Genomic DNA, 26,532 nt, shown 5'->3' with positions numbered 1-26,532 from the left:
TTATACATACAGAGAGAAAAAAAAATACTATAGATACAGAGAAAAAAAAATACTATACATACAGAGAGGAAAAAAAAATACTATGGATACAGAGAAAAAAAAGTACTATACATACAGAGAGGGAAAAAAAATACTATAGATACAGAGAGGAAAAAATACTATACATACAGAGGGAAAAAAAAAATCTATAGATACAGAGAAAAAAAAATACTATACGTACAGAGAGGGAAAAAAAATATTATAGATACATAGAAAAAAAAATACTATAGATACAGAGAGTAAAAAAAATACTATAGATACAGAGAAAAAAAATACTATACATACAGAGGAAAAAAAAATACTATAGATACAGAGAAAAAAAAATACTATACATACAGAAGGGAAAAAAATACTATAGACACAGAGAAAAAAAATACTATACATACAGAGAGGAAAAAAAATACTATAGATACAGAGAAAAAAATACTATAGATACAGAGAGGTAAAAAAATACGATAGATACAGAGAAAAAAAATACTATACATGCAGAGAAAAAAATACCATACATACAGAGAGGAAAAAAATACTATAGACACAGAGAAAAAAATACTATAGATACAGAGAGGAAAAAAATACTATAGATACAGAGAAAAACAATACTATACATACAGAGAGGAAAAAAATACTATAGATACAGAGAAAAAAAAATACTATACATACAGAGAGGGAAAAAATACTATAGATACAGAGAGGAAAAAAAATACTATAGATACAGAGAGGAAAAAATACTATAGAAAAAGAGAAAAAAAATACTATACATACAGAGAGGGAAAAAAAATACTATAGATAGAGAGAGGAAAAAAAATACTATAGATACAGAGAGGAAAAAAAAAATTATAGATACAGAGAAAAAAAAATACTATAGATACAGAGAAAAAAAATACAATAGATACAGAGAGAGGAAAAAAATGCTATAGATACAGAGAGGGAAAAAAATACTATAGATACAGAGAAAAAAAAAATACTACACATACAGAGAGGAAAAAAATACTATAGATACAGAGAAAAAAAAATACTATACATACAGAGAGGGAAAAAAATACTAAAGATACAGAGGAAAAAAAAAATACTATACATACAGAGAGGAAAAAAAAATACTATAGATACAGAGAAAAAAAAATACTATACATACAGAGAGGAAAAAAATACTATAAATACAGAGAAAAAAAAAAACTATAGATACAGAGAGGAAAAAAATACTATAGATACAGAGAGGGCAAAAAATACTATACATACAGAGAGGAAAAAAAATACTATAGATAGAGAGGAAAAAAAATACTATAGATACAGAGAGGAAAAAAAATATATGATACAGAGAAAAAAATACTATACACACAGAGAGGAAAAAAATACTATAAATACAGAGAAAAAAAATACTATAGATACAGAGAGGGAAAAAAAAACTATAGATACAGAGAAAAAAAATACTACATAGAGGAAAAAAATACTATAGATAGAGAGGGAAAAAATACTATACATACAGAGAGGGAAAAAAATACTATAGACAGAGAAAAAATACTATACATACAGAGAGGAAAAATACTATAGATACAGAAAAAAAAAATACTATAGATACAGAGGGAAAAAATACGATAGATACAGAGAAAAAAATACTATACATACAGAGAAAAAAAATACTATCATACAGAGAGGAAAAAAATACTATAGATACAGAGAAAAAAAATCTATAGATACAGGAAAAAAAATACTATACATACAGAGAGAGAAAAAATACTATATACAGAGAAAAAAAAATACTATAGATACAGAGAAAAAAAAATACTATATACAGAGAGGAAAAAAATACTATAGAAAAGAGAAAAAAAATACTATACATACAGAGAGGGAAAAAAATACTATAGATAGAGAGAGGAAAAAATACTTAGATACAGAGGAAAAAAATTTATAGATACAGAGAAAAAAAAAATACTATATACAGAGAAAAAAATCAATAGATACAGAGGAGAAAAAAATGCTTAGATACGAGAGAAAAAATACTATAGATACAGAGAAAAAAAATACTACACATACGAGAGGAAAAAAATACTATGATACAGAGAAAAAAAATACTATACACAGAGAGGAAAAAAAATACTATAGATACAGAGAAAAAAATACTATACATACAGAGAGGAAAAAAATACTATAATCAGAGAAAAAAAAATACTATAGATACAGAGAAAAAAAAATACTATAGATACAGAGAAAAAAAACTATAGATACAGAGAAGAAAAAAATACTATAGATACAGAGAGAAAAAATACTATAGAAAAGGAAAAAAAATACTATACATACAGAGAGGAAAAAAATACTATAGATACAGAGAGGGAAAAAAATACTATAGATACAGAGAAAAAAAAATACTATAGATACAGAGAAAAAATACAATGATACAGAGAGGGAAAAAATTGCTATAGATACAGAGAGGGAAAAAATACTATAGATACAGAGAAAAAAAATACTACACTACAGAGAGGAAAAAAAATACTATATATACAGAGAAAAAAAATACTATACATACAGAGAGGAAAAAAATACTAATAGAGAAGAAAAAAATACTATACATACAGAGAGGAAAAAAATACTATAAATACAGAGAAAAAAAATACTATTACAGAGAGGAAAAAAAATACTATAGATACAGAGAAAAAAATACTATACATACAGAGAGGAAAAAATACTATAGATAGAGGACAAAAATACTATAGATACAGAGAAGAAAAAAAATATTATAGATACGAGGAAAAAAAATACTATGATACAGAGAGGAAAAATATTATAGAGAGAAAAAATACTATACATACAGAGGGAAAAAATACTATAATACAGAGAAAAAAAAATACTATAGATACAGAGAGGAAAAAAATACTATAGATACAGAGAAAAAAAATACTATACATACAGAGAGGAAAAAAAATACTATAGATAGAGAGGGAAAAAATACTATAGATACAGAGAGGAAAAAAATATTATAGATACAGAGAAAAAAATACTATAGATACAGAGAGGAAAAAAAATACTATAGATACAGAGAAAAAAAATACTACAGGAAGGGAAAAAAATACTAAGATAGAGAGGAGAAAAAATACTATAGATACAGAGAGAAAAAAATATTATAGATACAGAAAAAAAATACTATAGATAGAGGGGAAATGTTCTATGGTTCTTCTCTTTTGTCCACGCACACACACACAATCATACACCACACACTCACACACACAGTGCTTGCTGTGCAGTGTGTGCGTGTTGTGCATGTGTGTGTGTGTGTGTGTGTGCATTGTGTGCATGTGTGTGAGTGTGTGTGTGAGTGTGTGCATGTGTGAGTGTGTGGTGTGTGTTGTGTGAGTGTGTGCATGTGTGTGTGGTGTGTGCGTGTGCGTTGTGCATGTTTGTGTGTTGTGTGTGCGTGGTGTGTTGTGTGTGTGTGTGTGTGCATGTGTGTGCATGTTGAGTGTTTGTGAGTGTGTGCATGTGAGTGTGTGTGAGTGTGTGTGTGTGAGTGTGCATTGTTGTGCGTGTGTGGTGCGTGTGTGCGTGTGTGTGTGAGTGTGTGTGTGTGTGAGTGTGTGTGTGTGTGTTGCGTGTGTGTGTGTGTGTGTGTGGTTGTGTGTGTGTGTGTGGTGGCATGTGTGTGCATGTGGTGTATTGTATGTGATCCCAGTGTTAGTTCCTCTGCAGAACATGTCCATGTGCTGTCTACAGGCTGGGCTTCAGACTGACCCGATACACACACTAATCCTTCACCAAATACACACACACATACTCGGACACACCTGATCTACACACATGCACACCAGCACGATATGATGTAGATTTGAACTGATCTGGTTTTAATATCTGGCAGGATAAGCTGTAATGTATTATATTAGTGTATATAGGAAAAGGATGTGTGATGTTGTTATACTATTATTACCTCCACCAAGGGTTCTGTTTTTGTCGGCGTTGGTCTGTCTGTCTGTGCCCAAGATAACTCAAAAGTTATGGACGGATTTGGATGAAAATTTCAGGAAATGCTGATACTGGCACAAGGACAAATGATTAAATTTTGGTGATGATTGGGGGGGGGGGGCACTGATCTGCCTTGGCGGAGGTCTGCACTCTCCAAGTGCTTTTCTAGTTATTATTATTGTTGTTGTTGTTGTTATTGTTATTATATTATTATTCATTATTATTATTATTATTATTATTTATTAGCAGTTATAGTAGTAATATTAGTAAGTATTATATTGATATTCATCACAAAATAATAATTGCTATGAGGATGCACCAATACTGATACGAGTAGCGGGCATCGGCTCCGATACTCAGTGTGTACTCATACTCGTACTCATAAAAGTAATCCGATACAACTGCACCGATCCCACTTACAGCCGTGTGACATTCCCAGTTCAAGGCAGCAGGTACGAGGAGGAGGAATAATGTGTGTGATTGTGAAGAGTGTGGAGACTGAACCAAAGAAATGAGGGTGATCAAAGTAAGGCTGACTGACAGTACTGTTCACAGACAGATACAGACGCAGCCTTCTGTCCGTCCTCTCGTACATTCCATCTGTTTTCCAGCTGATGGGGATGAGTACCCAGACAGAGAATACCACCGGAGTACGGAGTGGTGCGGACCGCGGCCAGCGAAGTGAAAATGAAACTTCTCACTCATTTGTCTTTTCTCTTCCTGCTGAAGCTAAACTTTTAACCTTACAGAGAAAACGCTGCAACATTAGTATCACAGTAGTGTTCCTCTGTCGTCTACAGGTTTGTTATTACTGACTTTCTTCTTCTTCTTCTTCTCATTAACTTTCCTTTTCTTCGTGGTATTTGTCCAGTATGGTTAATTCAGAGCGGCGCCCCCTGGTGGATTAATTGACAAACGCTCATTCCAACACATTAAATGTCAGTAGCAGCACTTTGTTCCAGTCAGACTAATGACAACGACATAAAGCACATTTCAAAAGGAACTAAGAACTGGAATGGAATTATTAAGTACGCATATCGGTACTCGTATCGGCAAGTACTCAAATGTAGTACTTGTACTCGGTCTGGAAAAAGTGGTATCGGTGCATCCCTAATTGCCATATAGTGATCAAAAGGAACAGAAATTGGGGGTAGGAGTACATAAGTCTTTACCTCTTCCTACTCCTTTTCAAGCATGTATAATTTCATTTCACTTGTTCTATTATATTATTATTATTATATTATTTATTACTATAAGTATTTATTTACTTATTTGTTGCTGTTTGCTTATCAATCATTCATGTACTAGTACTTTATTTTGTTGGTTGATTTTGTTTGATTTCACTGTCAACATGTTCAAAATAAAGATTTCATTCATTCATTCATTCATTCATTCAGGTAATTTCTGTATGTCATAAATTCATCCACCGGCTGGACTGAACCCTTGGATGAGCCGGTTTTTGGCCCACGGCCGCATGTTTGGCCCCCTGCCCTCAGTCTTCCTAATGACATCTTTAATCAGACTAGTCGTTGCTGGTTCTTACCCACAGCTGGAGCGTCGTATTCTTCTCCTAGCAGATCTCCGGTGCAGAGTACGCCAGCGAGCCACTGGTGGCCAACATGGTCCCCGGTTGGAACAGGTTACTGAAGCCAAAGTCTGTCAGCTTGACCGCCCCCTGCTGGGGGAAGAACACCACGTTCTCTGGCTTCAGGTCCCGTGCACCACATGCAGCTGATGGCAGTAGGAAACGGCTCGCACGATCTGGGCAAAATGCCGCTTAGCCGTCCCCTCGGCCACGCCTCCTTCGTGGCGTAGGATGTAGTCGTAGAGGTCCCCCCCCGGCCAGCTCCATGACCAGGTAGAGGGTGGTGGGTGTGTCGATCACCTCGTACAGGCGGACCACGTTGGGGTGCTGCACCAGCCTCATGCACCTGGAACAGATTTGAGTGATTTGAGTCTGCATCCAAAAGGTCTGGGGGTGAAAGCGTTCAGATGTACCTGACATTTACTGCATGACGGAGAAATGGGTTTGGTTTGGCAATGACACCTCTCATGTTTTTGTGTTTCTTGAACCATTACTTAGACAAAATTGTATATTCATCAATCCAAAGTGTCAAACTATTTAGAAATGACCATCAAAAACAAACACTTCCTTCCATCAGACTTCAAGCGTCAGAAAACATTTGTACAAGTGTTTATTTATGGGTTATTTATTCATCTGGTTCTGTTCCCTATGAAACCCTGAATGTCACTGTATGGTTAGGGTTACTAACCATACTAACCACCTAACCCTAACTTAAATAACTGTACTGACTGAAACTAACCGTACTAATGAAGTAAAACTAACCATACTGACTGAAACTAACCGAACAAACTAAAAGTAACCATACTAACTAAGTAAAACTAACCGTACTAACTAAAACTAACCATACTAACCCTAACCGTAACCCTAACTAAAAGTAACTGTACTAACTAAAACTAACTGTACTAAGTAAAACTAACCGTTCTGACCGAAACTAACCATACTAACTTAAAGAAACCGTACTAACTAAATAAAACTAACCGTACAAACTAAACTAACCATACTAACCCTAACCGTAACCCTAACTAAAAGTAACTGTACTAACTAAACTAACCATACTAACTAAAACTAACTGTACTGACTAACAAAAACTAAAACTAACCATACTACTAAAAACTAACCGTACTAACTAAACTAACCGTACTAACTAGAACTAACCGTACTAACTAAACTAACTGTACTAACTAAAACTAACCGTACTAACTAAACTAACCGTACTAACTAGAACTAACCGTACTAACTAAACTAACCGTACTAACTAAACTAACCGTACTAACTAGAACTAACCGTACTACTAACTAACCAACCCTAACTAACTGTATGAACTAACTAACCATACTAAGTACTCAAAGTATTCACTGATTCATTATTGAATTCAGTTGTTATTTTTAAGCATGCACATGTGGTCACAAAAATGAAATTAGCTTTTAATAGATCAGTAAATAAAGAGGCTTTGAGAGTTCAAACTTCTGCCGGGCATCTTCAGTTTTACGCAGGAGGCTTTTTGTCTATTTTTGGATCAAATGATGCAAACAGAACTTTAAAAAGTGGGTAAAACACTGCCTCTGCCTTTGTTTTCAATGTTTTCTATCAGAACAAGTAGCAATTATTAAATACCTCACTTCCTGTAGGAGGTGGCTTGTTGCCATGACATCCAGTTTGGTCTTGTCAATCATCTTGACAGCCACCAGTTGCCCAGTGTTGACGTGACGAGCCAGTTTGACCACGGCAAAGTGTCCTCTGCCCAGAGTGCGTCCCAGTGGTACAGTCCGCTGAGGTCCGAGCGTCCGGGGCTGCTCCGGGGCTCGATGCGCTCGTCCTGGGACACCTTCACGTCTTCATCTGAGTCCATGTTTGAAGAAGAAACGCAGTTCAGAAGGACAGGAAGGAAGAGGAAGAGGGGCTTTGAGCCAGGAAGAAATGGAAGAACCCAGAAAGGAGTTGTGTGGAAGTGTCAGGAGGAGACCAGGCCTGTGGATCCTCAGAGCTGGGGTTCTGCCTAAAGAACAAAGACATGATGATACAATGAGATCAAAAAGACCAGTTAATGCTTCTGAACTTTGACCTAAAGGGAAAAGGCTGAAAACAGGAGGTCAGATAATGCCTGGTCATCTAAAGCACTCAGTCACACCCCAGGTACAGAACCAAATACTGGACCCATGTCTGGAGCTCTGAGTGTGGTGGAAAAAGGACAAATATTCTGTTGTGGTCTACGATGCAGCGGCTGTTTGGCTCCGTCTCAATAACACTCATCCAGCACAAACGGCAAACCCAATCAATACTGTAACTGGAAACCATAATGTGCAGTGGGTTGTCGAGCGTCATCAGATGGTCTAAGAGGGTCAGAGGGTGATGATGTCATAACCCTGATGACATCATCAGCAGGTCTGTTCTCTGCAGGGTCTAGGGTTAGGGTTAGCCCTCATCCCGTCTGGGTTAGGTGGACCCAGCAGAGACCTCCTGTGTGGGGTTCTTTGTCTAACCTAACCCATATACCCGTAGTTTACACATACATACCCTATATACCCATAGTTTACACATATATACCCTATATACCCATAGTTTACACACATTATACCCTATATACCCATAGTTTACACATATTACCCTATATACCCAGTTTACACATATATACCCTATATACCCATAGTTTACACATATATACCCTATATACCCATAGTTTACACATATATACCCTATATACTCTTAGTTTTACACATATATACCCTATATACCCATAGTTTTACACATATTACCCTATATACCCATAGTTTACACATATACCCTATATACCCATAGTTTACACATATATACCCTATATACTCTTAGTTTTTACACATATACCCTATATACCCATAGTTTACACATATATACCCTATATACCCATAGTTTACACATATATACCCTATATACTCTTAGTTTTACACATATATACCCTATATACCCATAGTTTACACTATACCCTATACCCATAGTTTACACATATATACCCTATATACTCTAGTTTTATACATATATACCCTATATACCCATAGTTTACACATATACCCTATATACCCATAGTTTACATATATACCCTATATACTCTAGTTTTTACATATATACCCTTATACCCATAGTTTACACACACACACACACACACACACACACACACATATATACCCATATACTCTGTTTACTCATATATCCTGTATATCCTTAGTTTTACACTATATATCCAATATACTCTTAGTTTTACACACACACACACACACCACCCATATATGTTATATATATATATATAGATGCTATATAGATGTTTTACACACACCCACACACACACACCACACACACATATATATATTATATATTAATTATATATCTATATATATAATATATATATATTCTTAGTTTTACACCTATACCCTATAGCTCTTAGTTGTACACTAAATATATATCCCATATACGCTTATTTTTATACATATATATCCTATATACTCTTAGTTGTACACACATATATCCTATATACTCTTAGTTTTTACTCATAATACTCTATATACTCTTAGTTTTACTCATATATATCCTATATACTCTTAGTTTTACTCATATATATCCTATATACTCTTAGTTTTACTCATATATACCCTATATACTCTTAGTTTTACACATATATATCCTATATCTCTTAGCTTTACTCATATATATCCTATATCTCTTAGTTTTACACATATATATTCTATATACTCTTAGTTTTACTCATATATATCCTGTTACTCTAGTTTTACTCATATATCCTATATACTCTTAGTTTTACTCATATATACCCTATATACTCTTAGTTTTACTCATATATATCCTATATACTCTTAGTTTTACTCATATATATCCTATATACTCTTAGTTTTACTCATATATATCCTATATACTCTTAGTTTTACTCATATATCCTATGTACTCTTAGTTTTTACTCATATATATTCTATATACTCTTAGTTTTACTCATATACCCTATACTCTTAGTTTTACTCATATATCTCCATATACTCTTAGTTTTACTCATATATATTCTATACTCTTAGTTTTACTCATATATACCCTATATACTCTTAGTTTTACTCATATATATCCTATATACTCTTAGTTTTACTCATATATATCCTATACTCTTAGTTTTACTCATATATCCTATATACTCTTAGTTTTACTCATATATATCCTATATACTCTTAGTTTTACTCATATATATCTATATACTCTTAGTTTTTACTCATATATATCCTATGTACTCTTAGTTTTACTCATATATATTCTATATACTCTTAGTTTTACTCATATATACCCTATATACTCTTGTTACTTTAACCTAACCCATATACTCTTAGTTTTACACATATACATACCTAATACATAACATAACCTCCTCCGTTCCTTGGCGGAGGTAACAAACACGCGCTACCGACGCTCCCTGACACCATCATACCGGACTGAGCAGCCGCTGTGGAAAATGCGCTCGCGCTAACTTACCATTGTTGTGCGTTGGTTTCTCCGGATGCGGGTCCTCCTGCCGTTCCTCGCCGTTCCTCCTGCCGTTCCTCCGCCGGTGTCAGTGCTCACTCAGCCGACCCTCCGGTGCTCGGTTGGCTCCTCTCGCGCAGCTCCATGTTCGCGGGTTGCGGTTCTGTTCGCGTGAGCTCATACTTTTCTCGTGTCCGCCCGCGTCTCTCTCTCTCTCTCTCTCTCTCTCTCTCTCTCTCTCTCTCTCTCTCAGTTCATTCCGGAGTCTCGAGCTGTGCGGCTCCGCATAGACGCACGCACGCGCTCACTCACTCGCACCAACGGGACCGTCACGAGAGAACGGAACATCCCGTACGCGCGCGCGTGTCCGGCTTCCTTCTGACGTCAGCGCATTCCGACTCGCTCTAGCGGCGCAGCAGCCTCACGCGCACGGCGAGGACGAGAAGAGACTGAACGAAGGAAAGAGAGACAGAAGCAGGAGTGTCATATGTTCAAATAAAACATCTGTATGTATGTAAATATATGTTATACACACACTGTGGAATAAAACACAATGAGCTGCAACAACACAATAACACACAATAACATTCAATAATACAAAATAACAAACAACATAAATTACACACAATCACAAACAATAACACTCAGTAACACATAATAACATAAAATAACACATAATAAAAAAACACACTAAAGTTCAATAACATACAAGAATATAATAACACACAATAACATACAATAGCACAAAGTAACATACAATAACACATAACACACAATAACATAAAATAAATCACAATAACATACATTACATACAATAACATACAGTAACACATAATAATATATTAACACATAACGCACAATAACATAGTAACACAAAAAACACACAATAACACACAGTCGCATACAACACATTTTAACACATGTTCATATAATGCCTCTGATGACGGAAAGACAGCATGGAACCAAGTGTCTTATATGTTTATATAAAACATGTATATGTATGTACATCAAATATATATACTGTGGAATAAAACACACAATGAGCTGCAACAACACAAAAACACACAATAACACACAATAACATACAATAACACACAATCGCATACAAACAGACATATGAACACGTTCCCAGTGCAGTGCAGAGTAAGGAGGCCATCTAGTGGTCGTCCCTTCACTCCTCTTGGATGACATCACTTTGAAGAAACACATGACCAAGAAAAGGTTTGGGTTTTTTTAAACGGATTTTCAATATTTTAAAATGACAGTGTGTTATTTTTTTTTTGCATTGTATGAATCATTTTGACGACATAAATAAGAATGTTTTACTGTTTTTCTGAGGTAATAACCCTGGAATAAATGACTGTTGATTTAAAGGGAATGTGAGGAAACGACACAACACTAGGGTTAGGGTTACCACAGTGGGTTAGGGTTAGGGTTACCACAGTGGTTAGGGTTAGGGTTACCACAGTGGGTTAGTTAAGTACCTCTAATTGTACGTTTATGTGTTTTTTGATAAATGTTGAACAGATCAGGCTCCGCCCACAGCAGGTCTAACGCACAGTTCAGATTTTGGTTTAATCTGTTTGTGTGTTGGTTCATAATCTACATTAAATGCAACTTCTATCAGTTTTGAGTCTGACTGAATGTGACCCTGAAGTGACCCACATGCACTAAGAGGTCCTGATGGAATACGAGACCACTCAGACACACTGTGTTTACATAAAGAAATCTGGTTTTCCTCCGCTCCAACAAACAACTGGGATGTTTGTAACATTTCAAAGACGTAAAGGTCGGATAATGCGACCTGGATGTTCAGACTGAAGTCACATTGGAAAATATCAGTTCCGGATCAGATTTAGGACCGCATATGAAAGTGGTCCAGGTCAGATTTAGGATCGCATATGAAAGTGGTCTGAGTCAGATCCAGGTCCCATGTGGCTGCAGTCTGAACAGATCCTTAGACAAAGCCTTCACAACCAACTGTTCAATGAGAACACACACATTTACCAGTTTCCTTTAATTTTATTTCAATAAAACAGCAAAACACTGTCACCTCTGTTTCTGAACTGAAAAACACAACACACACACACATTTCATATGGGTTCAGAACAGAGCACTCACACACACAAACACACTCAGGTTTGTCTTTAGTGTCTGTAAAATGTCTGTACTGCCTCCTAGTGTCCAGGCAGAATACAACCCCTGACAGATCAAACTGACGCAGCAGCACTTAGCAAATACACAAACATGGCCATGGACCCACTGGTACATTCTGATAGGGTTTATCATTCCATGTTTGAGCAGTCAACAGTTCAGTAACATTCACAGGGTTAGGGTCAGGGTCAGGGTCAGGGTTAGGGTCAGGGTCAGGGTCAGGTCAGGGTTAGGGTTAGGGTTAGGGTCAGGGTCAGGGTTAGGGTCAGGGTCAGGGTCAGGGTCAGGTTAGGGTCAGGGTCAGGGTCAGGGTCAGGTTAGGGTCAGGGTCAGGGTCAGGGTTAGGGTCAGGGTTAGGGTCAGGGTCAGGGTCAGGGTTAGGGTCAGGTCAGGGTCAGGGTTAGGGGCTAAAGCTGTCATTCCTCAGAGCGACTCGACAACTAAAAATTGCATTAATACTGAAATTTATCAAATAAAAAATAACACATCTCACAATAAAGCACACAGCAGTTCTTTGGTCATGCTCTGTTGATTTCAATCCAGACTTTGGTGTAAAGTTCAACTGGAATCATCCCATGTTCCAGTTGAGATGCTGTGAAATTACAGTATTGTCAGCATAGAGTTAGGATCAAGATAAAAGTGCAAGATTTTCTGTCTTTTGTCCAACCGAAAGTTAATGTCTGAAAATGTTTTGATGTAGCTCTAAAAAGAAATGAAAACTATAGAATAACAAAAATCAATATCTAGTCGGAATATTGTCAGAATATGATGACTTTAATCTCATAAACGAATGACATTTTTGTTAAATTATGAGGGTTTTTTTGTAAGTACGACTTTATTCTCATAACGTTGTGATTCTTTTTGTATTTGACTTATTCTCATGAAATTACAGGTTTTATCGTATTTTATGACTTTCTTCTGGTAGTGCCCAGTGTTTTTCTTTTCTTCTGTGGTCCTAATACTCCGTCGTAGCTTTATTCTCCAGTTCCTCCGTATTTGTAAACTAGGTTGGCCTCAGTTTCAGTTAGTTTACTAATCATGTAGGAGCACAAGGTTCACAATCACAAAAAGACAAAACCAGGAAATCTGATCATGAAACCAAGAGCTGCACTAAGAAGGACCGTTAGCCAAAACAATGGGTCATTTCAGGTCTGATTGGACCCAAAAATACAGCATCAGTGAATGTTAGCTGACACCAAACAGGATCCACAGATCTAGGTTTGGTTTCCTGGGTTTGTGGATCCATCTCCTTCTCTCTTCTTTGTCTTTCGGTGTCTGTAAACGATAGCTCCCACTGCTTTAAGAACCTGAAAATACAACCAACCAACAACAGCTCTGCCCCATTTTTTATTCCATATTGTTCTTCAGTTCAGACGGTATTGAAGCCAACGTTGTCACTCATCTGCCTCTGTCTGCCGCTCAGTGGGCGGAACTGCAGTAACTTTTGCTAGTGCTGACGTCACGTGCACACCCTCTACAAAGATAACTACGTCATGGATGTTCTTACTGGCGCCAAATGAACTCGTTTTGTATCCTGAATTTAGGAAACTTAATAAATGGTGAAGTATTTGACATCTTGCAGGTAACAAATTGTTGTAATTTGTCACTAAATGTAATAATAATAATATTGACTGATAATTGGACAAGCTCAAATAAATTCAGCACCTAGTGAGGTCTGAGAATTATTTAATATTGTATAACTGCTCACTGATATATATAACTACAGGTTACTGAGCTGATGTTAAAGCCTGTGTGCGTCCTCTACGATGGGAGTGGTCTTGTGTTTTCTTCTGCTCAGGGTTAGAGTTAGATCAGCTGATCACCATGTGTGGTCCATCACTAGGTGGCAGCACAGAGCGCTAACAGCCTCTCAAAGGTTTTCTGTTTGTCAGTGAACATTAAACGTCACTTTAGCGTCGTATGAACACTGTGTGAAGCCCTCAAACATTCCACTGCAGGTGCGCCGTATGACGGTGTGAGCACTTATAGAAGAAGCAGCGTTAGGCGTTAGGGAACAGCAGCACACAACACTGGGGTGGTTTTCGGGTGTCCAAGGCCAGGTCCAAGACCAGGTCCAAGACCAGCATCAGGACTGTTCAGCATCCGGCTTCTGAAAGGGAGAGAAACGACAGCAGAGCAAGAGTTAGCCACGACAAAGACCAAAGACACACATGTCAAACAGCAGTTAGGGTTAGGGGGTTAGGGTTAGGGTTAGGGTAGAGGGTTAGGGTTAGGTAACCCTAACCCTCTACCCTTACCCTAACCTGAAGACCCAAACGTCCACCTTCAACCCTTACAGACCAATTCAAATGCATGAGTCTTTCCTCAGTGGACTCAGGGCTGTGTGTCACCTGCGTCCTCAGAGCCTGCATGGATTTGAACTCCATGTGTTCCCGCTTTTTTCGGATCCAGTCCGGTTCATTGGGATCAGAACCGCCAGAACCACTTTGAGTAGAATGAGAATGTGCTAAAAACACACACAAAAAAAACAGTCATGGAAGAACACACACACACAGAAAAAAAAACCACACACACCACACACACACACACACACACACACACCACACACCACACACACACCACACACAGAAACACACACAAACAGACAAACACACAAAAGCTGTTATTTTGCATGCGTTCCTCATAAACAGCCTTGGTCCAGTCCCCTGGTCCAGTCCCCTGGTCCATCCCCTGCTCCAGTCCCCTGGTCCATCCCCTGCTCCAGTCCCCTGGTCCATCCCCTGCTCCAGTCCCCTGCTCTAGTCCCCTGCTCTAGTCCCCTGCTCCAGTCCCCTGCTCCAGTCCCCTGGTCCATCCCCTGCTCCAGTCCCCTGCTCTAGTCCCCTGCTCTAGTCCCCTGCTCCAGTCCCCTGCTCCAGTCCCCTCCAGTCCCTGCTCCAGTCCCCTGGTCCATCCCCTGCTCCAGTCCCTGCTCCAGTACCTCCACTAACACGGCCAACAGCAGGATGTTGGTGCTGTTCAACTCTCCCTCCGTACACAGACGCTGTATCCGTGGCGACAGCAGCAGCAGCCAACAGTTGGACACCACTGAGACGAAGCTGAGGACCTCAAAGGCGACCTGAAATACAACGGACAGGACTGTTCACCCAGAGCCAGAACCAGAACCGGCTCACTGGGACTTTGGATTGTGTTTGCACAGAATTCGTAGCTTTCTCCCACATTCTGTGAACTGACACTGATCAGACCCACTGTGTCCCACATGAACATGTCCATTTGTCCTCTTTGGTCTTTAACCCTGTGAACCCTGAACCATTACATCATTGATAGAAAATTCCAGTTCTTTGAAACTGGAGCCTTTATTGGTCCTTCTGAACAACCAAAAAATGTTTTTTCCAAATATCAATTTCCATGTCTGACTTTAAATTTTGTATCATATTTGATCCATCAGGTCTTAATGCTTAAAGATTATTATTTCTGAACAAACAAAAACATAATGTAACACAAACATGTCTGACATGTTGTTAATTCCTTTTCTAAACGCTCCCAGTTCTTCCTCCTTCCTCTTTAATGTCAGTCTTGTGGTGCCACTAAAGGCCTCTGGTGAATGAACTCCTCCCCCTGGTGGATTATCTGTGTATTACATGTATCTAATTGTATACGTCAGGTTTTTAAAGGAAAAGAATATCACACTGATCATGTAGAGGGCTTCAAAACTCATGTATCAAATCTGATGCGTTTGGTGTTCAAGGGTTCAGATCATGTGGTCCTACCTGGGTTCAGATCACGTGGTCCTACCTGCCATACCCCCATGTTGGCCACAGGTGGGGAGAAGGGTTTACGGAAGAGTTTGCACATCTTGTAGGCGTCCGATCGGATCTCAGTGAGGTTATTGATGAGCAGCAGCACGGCCGTCAGAGGGTAGACGCAGGAGAAAGACTCAAATACCCAAACTGCACCAGGAGCTCAATGTACTCTGAGAACAGGCCCTGAGACCACAAAGACCACCAGGGTTAGAGTTAGACATTCAGTGGGTTAGGGTCAGGGTCAGGGGGTTAGGGGGTTAGGATTAGGGTTAGGGTCAAGAGGTTAGGGTTAGGGGTCAGTGGGTTAGGGGGTCAGGGGTTAGGGTAGGGTTAGGGGTTAGAGTTAGAGGGTTAGGGGTTAGGGGGTTAGGGGTTAGGGGGTTAGGGTTAGGGTAGGGTAGGGTTAGAGGGTTAGAGTTAGAGGGTCAGGGGGTTAGGGGTTGGTTAGGGTAGGGTTAGAGGGTAGAGTTAGAGGGTCAGGGGTTAGGGGTTAGTTTAGGGTTAGGGGGGTTAGGGGGTTAGGGGGTCAGGGGGTTAGGGTAGGGTTAGTGGGTTAGAGTTAGAGGGTCAGGGGGTTAGGGTTAGGGGGTTAGGGTTAGGGTGGTGTACCCACAGGGAACGCAGGCAGGGTGCTCTGGTTCCTGTATTTGTCCTCCTCAGGGTCGTTTTCGTTCTCCTTTCGGTTCGATGCACTGATGAAGCGGTCGACCAGGAACGGTACGACCACCTCTGTCACCTGGTTCACCAGCTGGTGATGATCAGCAAAGACGCCAAACGCTGCAGGAAAACGCAGAAACACAGTGGTTTTACCACAGGAGGCACCAGGATGAACAGGACGGACTGCAGTGGAACAACAGTTTATACAGGGTGTCATCTTATCTGCCGTCCTAAAGATTAGATTAAATGTCATTTGGTGCAAGTCTGTCTGGTGTTAATGGGTGTTTGTGTTGTTTGATTCATGTTCTTTATGTACATTATTATTTACTTTACCTTTCATTATGAAACTTGAATACCAATAAAAAATATTGTGAAAAAAAAGTACAGGTTGTGAAATATACTCATGATACAGAATAAAAGCTGGCCTTGGAAGGACATTTCTACTGCAGCATACTGCAGCTTTGCCTTTTTTGGACATTCAGACACTCCGTAGAGAACATGGACGACACTGAGCTCTTTCCCTAACCCTAACCCCATCCTCAGCCCTAACCCTAACCCCATCCTCAGGGTTAAATCCACACACTGTGGAGCTGAAGTCGTACCTTACGAAGTAAAGGCACATCCTGTTTGTAGAAGGCGATGTGGAAGAGCACGGCGAAGTAGTTGAAGAAGGTGAACTGGAGGAACAGAGAGAAGACACAGAAGCAATGAGTGGATGAAAAACTGAGGATGTGTGAGGAACAGAAAAGAGGAGGATCTCACCACTAAGACTTTGGCGGTGACGTGGTTCTGAAAGGACGACTCCTCCCTGTGGTTCTCTGAGGACACGACAGAATGAGCAGCTTTATTTCAAACACCAGCAGGAATCAAATAAAAGTGAACAAAAAGCTAAAGACAGCACACATTTAAATGCAACACTGCAAATTATTGAAGTCAATAAGTGAAGCAAAAGAAGAACAGCATTTCACACAATGTCCCACTGTTTTATCGTGGCTCTTTAAAGACTTTCGTCACCAATTTTTCATCAAAACTGTTTTCGGAAATTTGTCACGACGTGCACTGTGGGAAGTGGAGTTCCACGCACTGGCTTTGGCTTGGTCCACAGGTTTGGTGTTTCTGCTGCTGCAGCTGCGTGGAGCTCCACTTCCCACAATGCACCAGTGACCTAGCATCTGTGTTTGGAAACACAGGGACCGTTTATGGACACTTAGAAACTGTTGACTGTGACAGAAGAGACTGAGGTGAGTAATGACAGACAGATGATACTGAGGACAGACTGGATGGAAAACAACACTGAAAGTGTTAAATGGAGTTGGCAGAAGCTGAGCTCATATTGTCCACATGACTTGGCTGATCAGCTGACGTAAACAGTCCATAAAAAACAATCGGTCATTTTCAGTGACTGAAAAAGTGAACTAATGGCAACGTTGGTAGCACCAACTTTCCAGGCTTGATCAACCTCCACTGCTGCAGAACTGCTTTCAGTTGTTAACCCATTTCTTGTTCGCCTTTTTGTATAATTCTGAAACATACATCATTTTTCAGTTTTTTTAACCTTACCTTTTTGTTTTTTTTTTTTTTTTTTTACCTCTGGCAGTTCACCGCTTACCTTTGTACTATTTCAGCTGTTCATTGGACTGGAACTGCTGGAATTTCAATACAAAACTGGAAAAATTGGGGTGTTCTGAAACTTTTGACCAGTAGTGTACATTAGACTGTAGACCCCCCACCCCCACCCCACTCACCGTATCAGTCAGAGCCTGTGCCACGTTCTTGTAAACTGTGGCCAGGATGTTTGTGTAGATGATGTGAAGCACCGACGGAGCATAAAGCAGAACCTGAGTGTGGAATGAGTCCCAGTGTTGGTGGAGCTGCTGGACCTGGGCCTCCCCCCAATAGAAGACCAGCATCCCCAGGACCACCAGGCCTGACCAGGGACAGACAACAAGCACAAGCACAAGCACTGATGATGAAGTGTGAGTTAGGGTTATTACAGCGGGTTAGGACAGAAAGGATCAATACTACAAATCAATACATTTTGCTGTTAAAGTGTCGACAAACAAACAAAGAAACCAAACCAAAAACAATACCCTTGCCTCCCCTTCAGGGTGAGGTAATGCCACGTTTCCACCGTGTGGTACCAGCTCAATTCGACTCCACTCTACTCGACTCGACTTTTTTGCGTTTCCTTTACGAAAAGGACCTGGAATCTGATACCTGGTACTAGTTTTTTGGTATCACGTCCGCCAAGGTTCCTAGTGATACTAAACCGTGTAAACACTGCAGACCGCTGATTGGTCAGACAGTTTTCTCTGTGACCCGCCATTTACAAAAAACAGATGCGTTAGTGGACAGTAAATATGTCGGTACATTAATCCACATGAGAACAGCCCAAAACTACACCATGGTCGGTCCAGGAGATTCAGTCTTTGGTGGCAAACGTAAAAATTCAGACGAGACAACACACAACGAGTGAGTTTTCAGCAACTCTCTGAGCAGACGACAGGGAAATAACACGCCACATCGCTATGACGTCCAGGTACTGTAAAGTCAGTAGTATCCTGGAATGGAAACAGTCTGCAGGAATACTGAGCCAAGCCGAGTCGAGCTGGTTCCATGTAGTGGAAATATGGCATAACAGTCCCCTTTCCTCTCGGTACTCATTGTGTGAACAGTAGACTGAGTCGTACCTAGGAACAGCCCCACCACCGGTACCGACACCAGCGCCATACGCAGCTCACGCTTCCACTCAGGAAACAGCGGCTCCACGCGACCCGTCACAGGATTGACCCCCAGGTTGCCATAGAAACCGGGCCGGGGTTCAGCGAATCGCTCGGCCAGGCGCAGGTTCCCCAGCGGTAAGAGAGGGAGGAGCTCCGGCGCTTCCACAGCTCCATGAACACAGTGGACCAGAACATACTGAACACAGCCTGGATCATGTGACCACCCACCGCCGAACCAGAGGCGTCCTGGTCACTCATGACCTGTGACCCCGAGACCGACTCCACCACCTCCTTCTGGACCTCACCTGTGATGGACATGGACATGGACATGTGTGACCAAAAACTAACTGAAAGGCCAGAAGAGAGGTGGTTCTTAACCCTTACAGACCCAAACGTCCACCTTTAACCCTTACAGACCCAAACGTCCACCTTTAACCCTTACAGACCCAAACGTCCACCTTTAACCCTTACAGACCCAAACGTCCACCTTTAACCCTTACAGACCCAACGTCCACCTTTAACCTTTACAGACCCAGGGTCAGGGTTAGGGCACTGACCTGAGAAGTATGCGATGGCCAGGCCCAGAACAGCAGGTGGGAGGAGTGACCAGGTGTAGAAATCCAGGAAGCTGAAGTAGAATCCTATTGAGCTTCCAAAATACGAGTTGACTGAATCTGGATGAAGGAGACACCGAAAAAACCAGTGTAAGCGAATGCATCAGTTTGTACATTTTAACACTGACACACCGAATGGGTTTAATGTTGATCTCATTCCAATGGGACCTGTCCAAGTCCAGACCTCCAGTGAACTCTTAAGGGTTAAGGTCCTTTTTTGGGGGTCTCTTAGTTCTGTTGGGTCAGGGTCAGGGTCAGGGTTAGGTTGTCGTCACTCACCCAGGGGCTGGGCCAGCTGATTCCCACAGTACCAGGCCTCGCTCAGATCCTTCAGCTGATCCTGGTTATGGAGAGGAAACATGTCCACGATCACACCAGCAGCTCTGAGCTTCTGCCCTGGAACACAACACACAGATGATATAATCACCTTAACCCTGACCCTGACCCTGACCCTGACCCTGACCCTGACCCTGACCCTAACCCTAACCCTGTCCAGCTGTTTTCATGCTCCTTGTATTTGAATGCTCATATTTTGTCTGTTTTGTCTATAAACGTCTCTGTATCATGCATCAAACTTCTCCAACACTGAAATAAAATAGAAACAAATCAGTTCCAGATTTTTAGATGAACTCTATAACTGTACTCTATTCATTAATTCATAGAGTTTTGAATGGTTGGCTGTTTTTCAGACGTGCGTCCTGTTTCCACACTCACAGATGTTGTCTCTGTGTTGCAGTGTGTAGTCGTCAGACAGACCAGGAACCCTCAGATCCTTCTGCGCTCGAACACCCTCCAGTTCATACTTGACTATGTACTGACGCTCCGCTAGAGTCACAAACTCTGACATGTTATCTGCAACACACAGCAACACTATTAGCATACACTACAGTATATATATATATATATATATATATATATTATATATATATATATATATATATATATTATAAAATTTGTATTTTTGCACCTGAGTCCTTAAAGTTGTCTTTGTCATCATAGGAGAAGGCTTCCATTTCTCCACTGCTGTAAGTTTTACACAAGCCCAGCTCTTCAGTGGCACGAAGGAGAGTACAGCGAGGGGCAGAGACAACGATGATGTCACCACTGGCATCCTCACCCGGGTGGGCTAGCAACGCAGCACCTGGGATAAAGATAAGGTAAGGTGGGTAAGGTAAGGTAAGGTAAGATAAGATAAAGTAAGATACCATAGGATAACATAAAACAAGACATATTTAATTATATATATATATATATATATATATATATATATATATATATATATATATATTCCCTTGTTGCTTGAGTCCATTTGCTCATGCAAAATGAAACGTGATTAACAGACATTAAAAATGAATGATATTTAATTATGATTAATGGAAATGATTCCACAGCAACCCTGTGATTAATCTGATAAAAAATTCTAATCGTTTGACAGCACTATATAGATAGATAGATAGATATAGATAGATAGATAGATAGATAGATAGATAGATAGATAATTTACATATTTACAATACAGTTGCAGTGACACTAATAAGATACAAATTCCAGAATTTCCCCAAACTCAAGGTTAACAAACTAAACTCAATTTCTACAACAAGGGGTTCTGGGGGGGTTTTTGGTATGAAATGCTTCAACAGCTCAGACAAAAACCTCTGGTTACATAAGCTGTATTTACTTAGTAATTTAAAGTGAGTAAAACAGGATGTCAGCATCATCACAGTCAACAAACCCACACAAGAAGTGGACTTTGTTGACATCCACCAGTGGATGACATTTGGATTAGGACTGAAGATGAACATACAAATACGAACAAAGCAGACCCATCACTTTATGTTCCCTAAAAAAAACTGGTTACTGACACTGACAGGTCTATTGGCTCAGTTAGCTTTTTGTTCCCATTCAAATCCAGTCATATATAATATAATAATAATAATAATAATAATAATAATAATAATAATCATAATCATAATCATAATCATAATAATAATAAAAATAATTAAAGCTGCAAGCAGCATTGGTCGGGACCTCGCGCTCTGGCCGTGTTCGCCCTCCCATGCCACCACCCGTTACCCGACACACCTCCCTCCAACCATTCTTTTTTTTGGCAGATTAATGTTTTTTTTCCCATTTACAATAAGGCTTTTATTTTGAAAAACCCTACTGAGAGAATCAGTTAGTCCAGCAGTCTCTGTCTCTCACTCACTCACTCACTCACTCACATACACACACCCACAGTTGCTATAGACTCTCCATGGTTGCTATGGGAGCATAAACATGGCAGGTGCACCTGATCAACACTAATGACTTAGAGGAGACACTGGAGTTTCAGAGAAATGAACTAAAAACCACCTGTCAGACAAACTGACGTCAGTCCAGAACAGTAGCTCCTATCTGAAAAATTCTGTCATGTCAGACTTCTGGAAGGTTGGAGCAACATTTGAATGTATAATGTGATGAAACAAAGTCAGAAGTGAATCAGCAGTGAGTGTACGAAGGTGGAGTTAGTCAAACATGTGAGTGAGACAAATGGAACACAGGAGGGAAGGAGGGAAAAAGCAGCAGTTGTTGTGTTTGGAGGAACACAGATCCAAAACTAAACACTTTAACATTCAAATGTCAACAGTCTGGGAAAGAAAAGACATTTTCCTACATTTTGATGTAGAATTTGTTCCTGTAACCCCGAAATATGAGCGTTATGATGAGTTGTTTGTAGATTTTCTGAGATAAAAAAGTCTCCCCACTGTAAAGGACTCTGGCCAATCAGCTGTGAGCATGTGTGTGCATGTGCACGTTCACCTCACATGGCTCCTATAGATCAGACATGTGACTCAATACAGTTCAGGCTGCAGTTCACTCAGACACCACTTCTCGCATAAATTGCTGTAATTTGAAAACCGTACATCGTATCTCAAAAATTTTTCACAGGAGACTTCTGCTGTGTTTTGTGATCGCTTCAATATATAATATGTGGGGGAAAAGTCCAAACTGAATTTTCAGTTTCAGACGTCGCAACTTTCAGGGCTTATAAAAAACAAAACTAAGACAGTTATCAAAAAAGTGCAAGATCACTTTTTTGAGAAGGGGTCACTCTATCTTCTGGCGCTATTTAGAAGACAATACGGTGTGATAGGAGTTAGTTTTAGAAATTTTATTTTGAAAGGCATATTGCGAACTTCCTGTTGGAGCTAGCTCATAGGTGTCAGTGCGTGATTTGTCGGGCTTGATTAAACAAAGTTTTGGCGTTGGTTTCGTGTGTCTACGACATTCCTACTGGAAATTTGCAATTTGAGCATTTTATTTTGAAAGGCAAATTCTGAACTTCCTGTTGGAGTTAGGTCATGAGTGTCAGTGTATGATTTGTTGGGCTCAATGAGACGAAAATTTTGGCGTTTGTTTCTTGTTTCATGTTTCATGGGGGCGGCCATGGCTCAGTTGGTAGAGCGGGTCGTCCAATAACCGAAGGGTTGGCGGTTCGAATCCCGCTCTGTCCTAGTCAGTCCGTTGTGTCCTTGGGCAAGACACTTCACCCTCCTTGCCTCCAGTGCCACCCCACTGGTGTATGAATGTTCGGTGGTGGTCGGAGGGGCCGTAGGCGCAAAATGGCAGCCACGCTTCTGTCAGTCTGCCCCAGGACAGCTGTGGCTACAGATGTAGTTTACTACCACCAGAGGGAGAATGTGAGCGCGAATGAATAATGGGTCAATAATGTAAAGCGCTTTGGGTGTCTAGAAAGGCGCTGTATAAATCCAATCCATTATTATTATTATTATGTTCCTACAACATTCCTACTGGCCGCTAGGGCCATTTTGTGTTTCTAGGGGGCGCTAGAGAGCTCATTTTGGCATCTATGGGGTTAATTTTTACATTTTATAAATTTTTTTGCCAGACCTGACATGTGTGCCAAATTTGGTGAGTTTTTGAGCATGTTTAGGGGGTCAAATTCCAGGTTAAAGTGGTGGTGGGAGAATAATAATATATAAAACAAATGAAATACAAAAACGAAATACAATACATACAATACTCTCCCCGTGGGCTCGGTCCCTAATAATAATATAATAATAATATATATATAATATATTATTATTATTATTATTATTATTATTATTATTATTATTAATTTAATTATAATTATAATAATACATTTTTTTAATAAGCGGATTATAGGCCATTGAGGATGACACCCAGACTGTGAACCCGAGGGGAGGGGCAGACTGAGGAGGTGTCAATGGTGAGGGAAAAGGGGTTGGCTTTGGAGAGAGTGGATTTGGAACCAATGAGGAGCATTTCTGTTATGTCGCTATTGAGTTTGAAGAAACTGGAGGTGAACCAGGATTTAATTTTAGAGAGGCAGGAGGTGAGGGAGGGAGTGTGGAACAGGTTTGGTGGTGAGGTCGAGCTGGGAGTCATCTGTGAAGCTGAGGGAGGAGGTAAATGATGAACAGAAGGGGGCCCAGGACAGAGCCCTGGGGCACACCTGAGGAAACTGGGGAGGGGTCTGACCTGAAGGATTTGAGCTGAACCAACAGAGTGTGGCCTGACAGACAGGAAGGAAACCAGCGGATCCATTCATATACTTTCATTTACAGTCTTTTCCATACTTTTCCAGTCCTTTCCAGCCCTTTCCAGTCCTTTCCAGCCTTTCCAGTCTTTCCAGTCCTTTCCAGTCTTTCCAGTCTTTTCCAGTCTTTTCCAGTCCTTTCCAGTCCTTTCCAGTCTTTTCCAGTCTTTTCCAGTCCTTTCCAGTCTTTTCCAGTCCTTTCCAGTCTTTTCCAGTCCTTTCCAGTCTTTTCCAGTCTTTTCCAGTCCTTTCCAGTCTTTTCCAGTCCTTTCCAGTCTTTTCCAGTCCTTTCCAGTCTTTTCCAGTCCTTTCCAGTCTTTTCCAGTCTTTTCCAGTCCTTTCCAGTCTTTTCCAGTCCTTTCCAGTCTTTTCCAGTCCTTTCCAGTCTTTTCCAGTTTTTTCCAGTCCTTTCCAGGGTCTCTGTCATGTGACTCCTCACCTCCGTCCTTCTGTGGACTTCCTATCAGTTTGATGATCCACCTCTTGGTCTCGGGTCGGACCTTCTGTCCCAGCCTCACCAGAACCAGGGGGTCGACCCGGTCCGACACACAGCAGGGGCAGCTCACTTGGTCCAGCCTGGTCCCGCCCAGGAGGCGGAGCTCAGTTTAGTCCGGCCCTTAGGGTTCGAAGGTTCCGTAGAACCTGGAGCCAGATCGGCGCCGGTACTGCCCCCCCGGCGTCACCCACAGCGGCCTTCCTCATGCTGACGCTGGAAGAAATGAAAACCTCACATTTAGAGTTCACTGTTCATTCATCTGCTGAGGTTTACAGGACGAGTCCATTAGTTGTTTAGTTTGTAAAATGTCTGTTTGTTTGTTTGTACACTGTAAAAAAAATCTGTAATTTAACAGAATTTTACCGTTTACCGTTTATTTACAGATTTTTCCTGTATTTTTAGATACAGGAAAATATCAATGAAATGACAAAAATAGACTGAGTTTACATGTCAAATGTAAAATTGACTGAATATCCAAAAAATTTCCATTTTTAATTTTTTTTTTTTTTTCACAGAAAAATACAGTTAAAATACATTTGCAAATGTATCGTAATTTCACAAATATTTCTTTTCTATTCATGAGATTAAACTGTTCATTTAAAGTTTAATGACTTGTTTGTTAATTGACAAATATCTTGTGTAATTACAGGAGGTTTCACAACAAAATGTTGAATAAATGTATTTTTGAATGTATAACATGTCTAAGCACTGATAAACTGTCCAAATACAGTTTTTATCAGTGGAGTGGACAACTGAGTCTCATTGAAAAGTATCTGTCATTCAACCACAACACTTGACATATTCTTAAATTAGCAGTAGAATAGTGTAAATATAAATGGTTGGTTCTCTGTATTATGACAGTTTTTAAAAGTACAGATAATGTGGTATGTTTGCCGCATTGCATTGTGGGTATTGGGCCAGTTGTAGATGAAGTGTTGTTTTTCTGTGCAGGGCTTCAGCAGGTTGTGCTGTTAGTGTAAAGGTGGGGTTCACATGTGTATGCTAATGTTTATTGGCCTTTTGTGTTTGTTTTTGTATTTTTGTTCAGGTGCACCATGAGTCAGAGCCACACAGAACAACAGCTTTCTTGTTCGTCTATATTTGTTTAAGGTAATGTCAAGAATTGAACTTGCAAATTAAAAACTTCTTGTGCTGTTTCAGTTGCACTGTGGCTAACATCTGTTCTATGATCTGTGTGACTTAATGTCAAACTTGTGCTTCTTCTATAAGAACTTACCTGTGAAAGCCACATGACTGAATGAGGAATAACCTTAAATGTTTATATTTCATATCAACTTAAATTAATGGCAAATTGTTGGAATTAAACCCAGACGATTGGTTTATTTACAGTTAATTGACACGTCATGAAAGAATCAAATGTTTTCATGTGTGGTATATCATTTTATTATATCAAATATTAATTGATATACAAGTTTTTAATAAAAAATTATGTGATAAACACCAACTAATCAGAACTTTTCTGCAATTTTAAACCCAATT

The 26,532-nt window shown here is 39.9% G+C and overlaps 1 protein-coding gene and 1 pseudogene across 1 annotated transcript; both read right to left on the bottom strand.

The window, feature by feature from the left end:
- The window catches only part of LOC115420968 (serine/threonine-protein kinase SRK2H-like), a 33,449-nt pseudogene extending 23,240 nt beyond the window's left edge, over window positions 1–10,209 (bottom strand).
- A 4,051-nt stretch (window positions 10,210–14,260) lies between these two features.
- Window positions 14,261–25,238, bottom strand: LOC115420967 (anoctamin-10-like). The gene is given in 20 exon segments (XM_030136613.1): window positions 14,261–14,327; window positions 14,519–14,639; window positions 14,642–14,684; window positions 15,159–15,296; window positions 15,974–16,113; window positions 16,116–16,164; window positions 16,595–16,734; window positions 16,737–16,758; window positions 17,241–17,315; window positions 17,401–17,456; window positions 18,380–18,565; window positions 19,329–19,484; window positions 19,487–19,666; window positions 19,919–20,035; window positions 20,255–20,371; window positions 20,690–20,827; window positions 20,943–21,116; window positions 24,976–25,101; window positions 25,104–25,152; window positions 25,203–25,238. Coding segments are annotated over 20 exon segments (2,064 nt in total). The 3' UTR covers window positions 14,261–14,326.
- Window positions 25,239–26,532: the final 1,294 nt, after the last annotated feature.

The sequence above is a fragment of the Sphaeramia orbicularis genome, chromosome 6 (genome assembly GCF_902148855.1).
Source record: "Sphaeramia orbicularis chromosome 6, fSphaOr1.1, whole genome shotgun sequence".
Classification (NCBI taxonomy): Eukaryota; Metazoa; Chordata; class Actinopteri; order Kurtiformes; family Apogonidae; genus Sphaeramia; species Sphaeramia orbicularis.
Note: the sequence above shows the minus strand (reverse complement) of the source record. Positions and strands in the feature narration are given on the sequence as shown.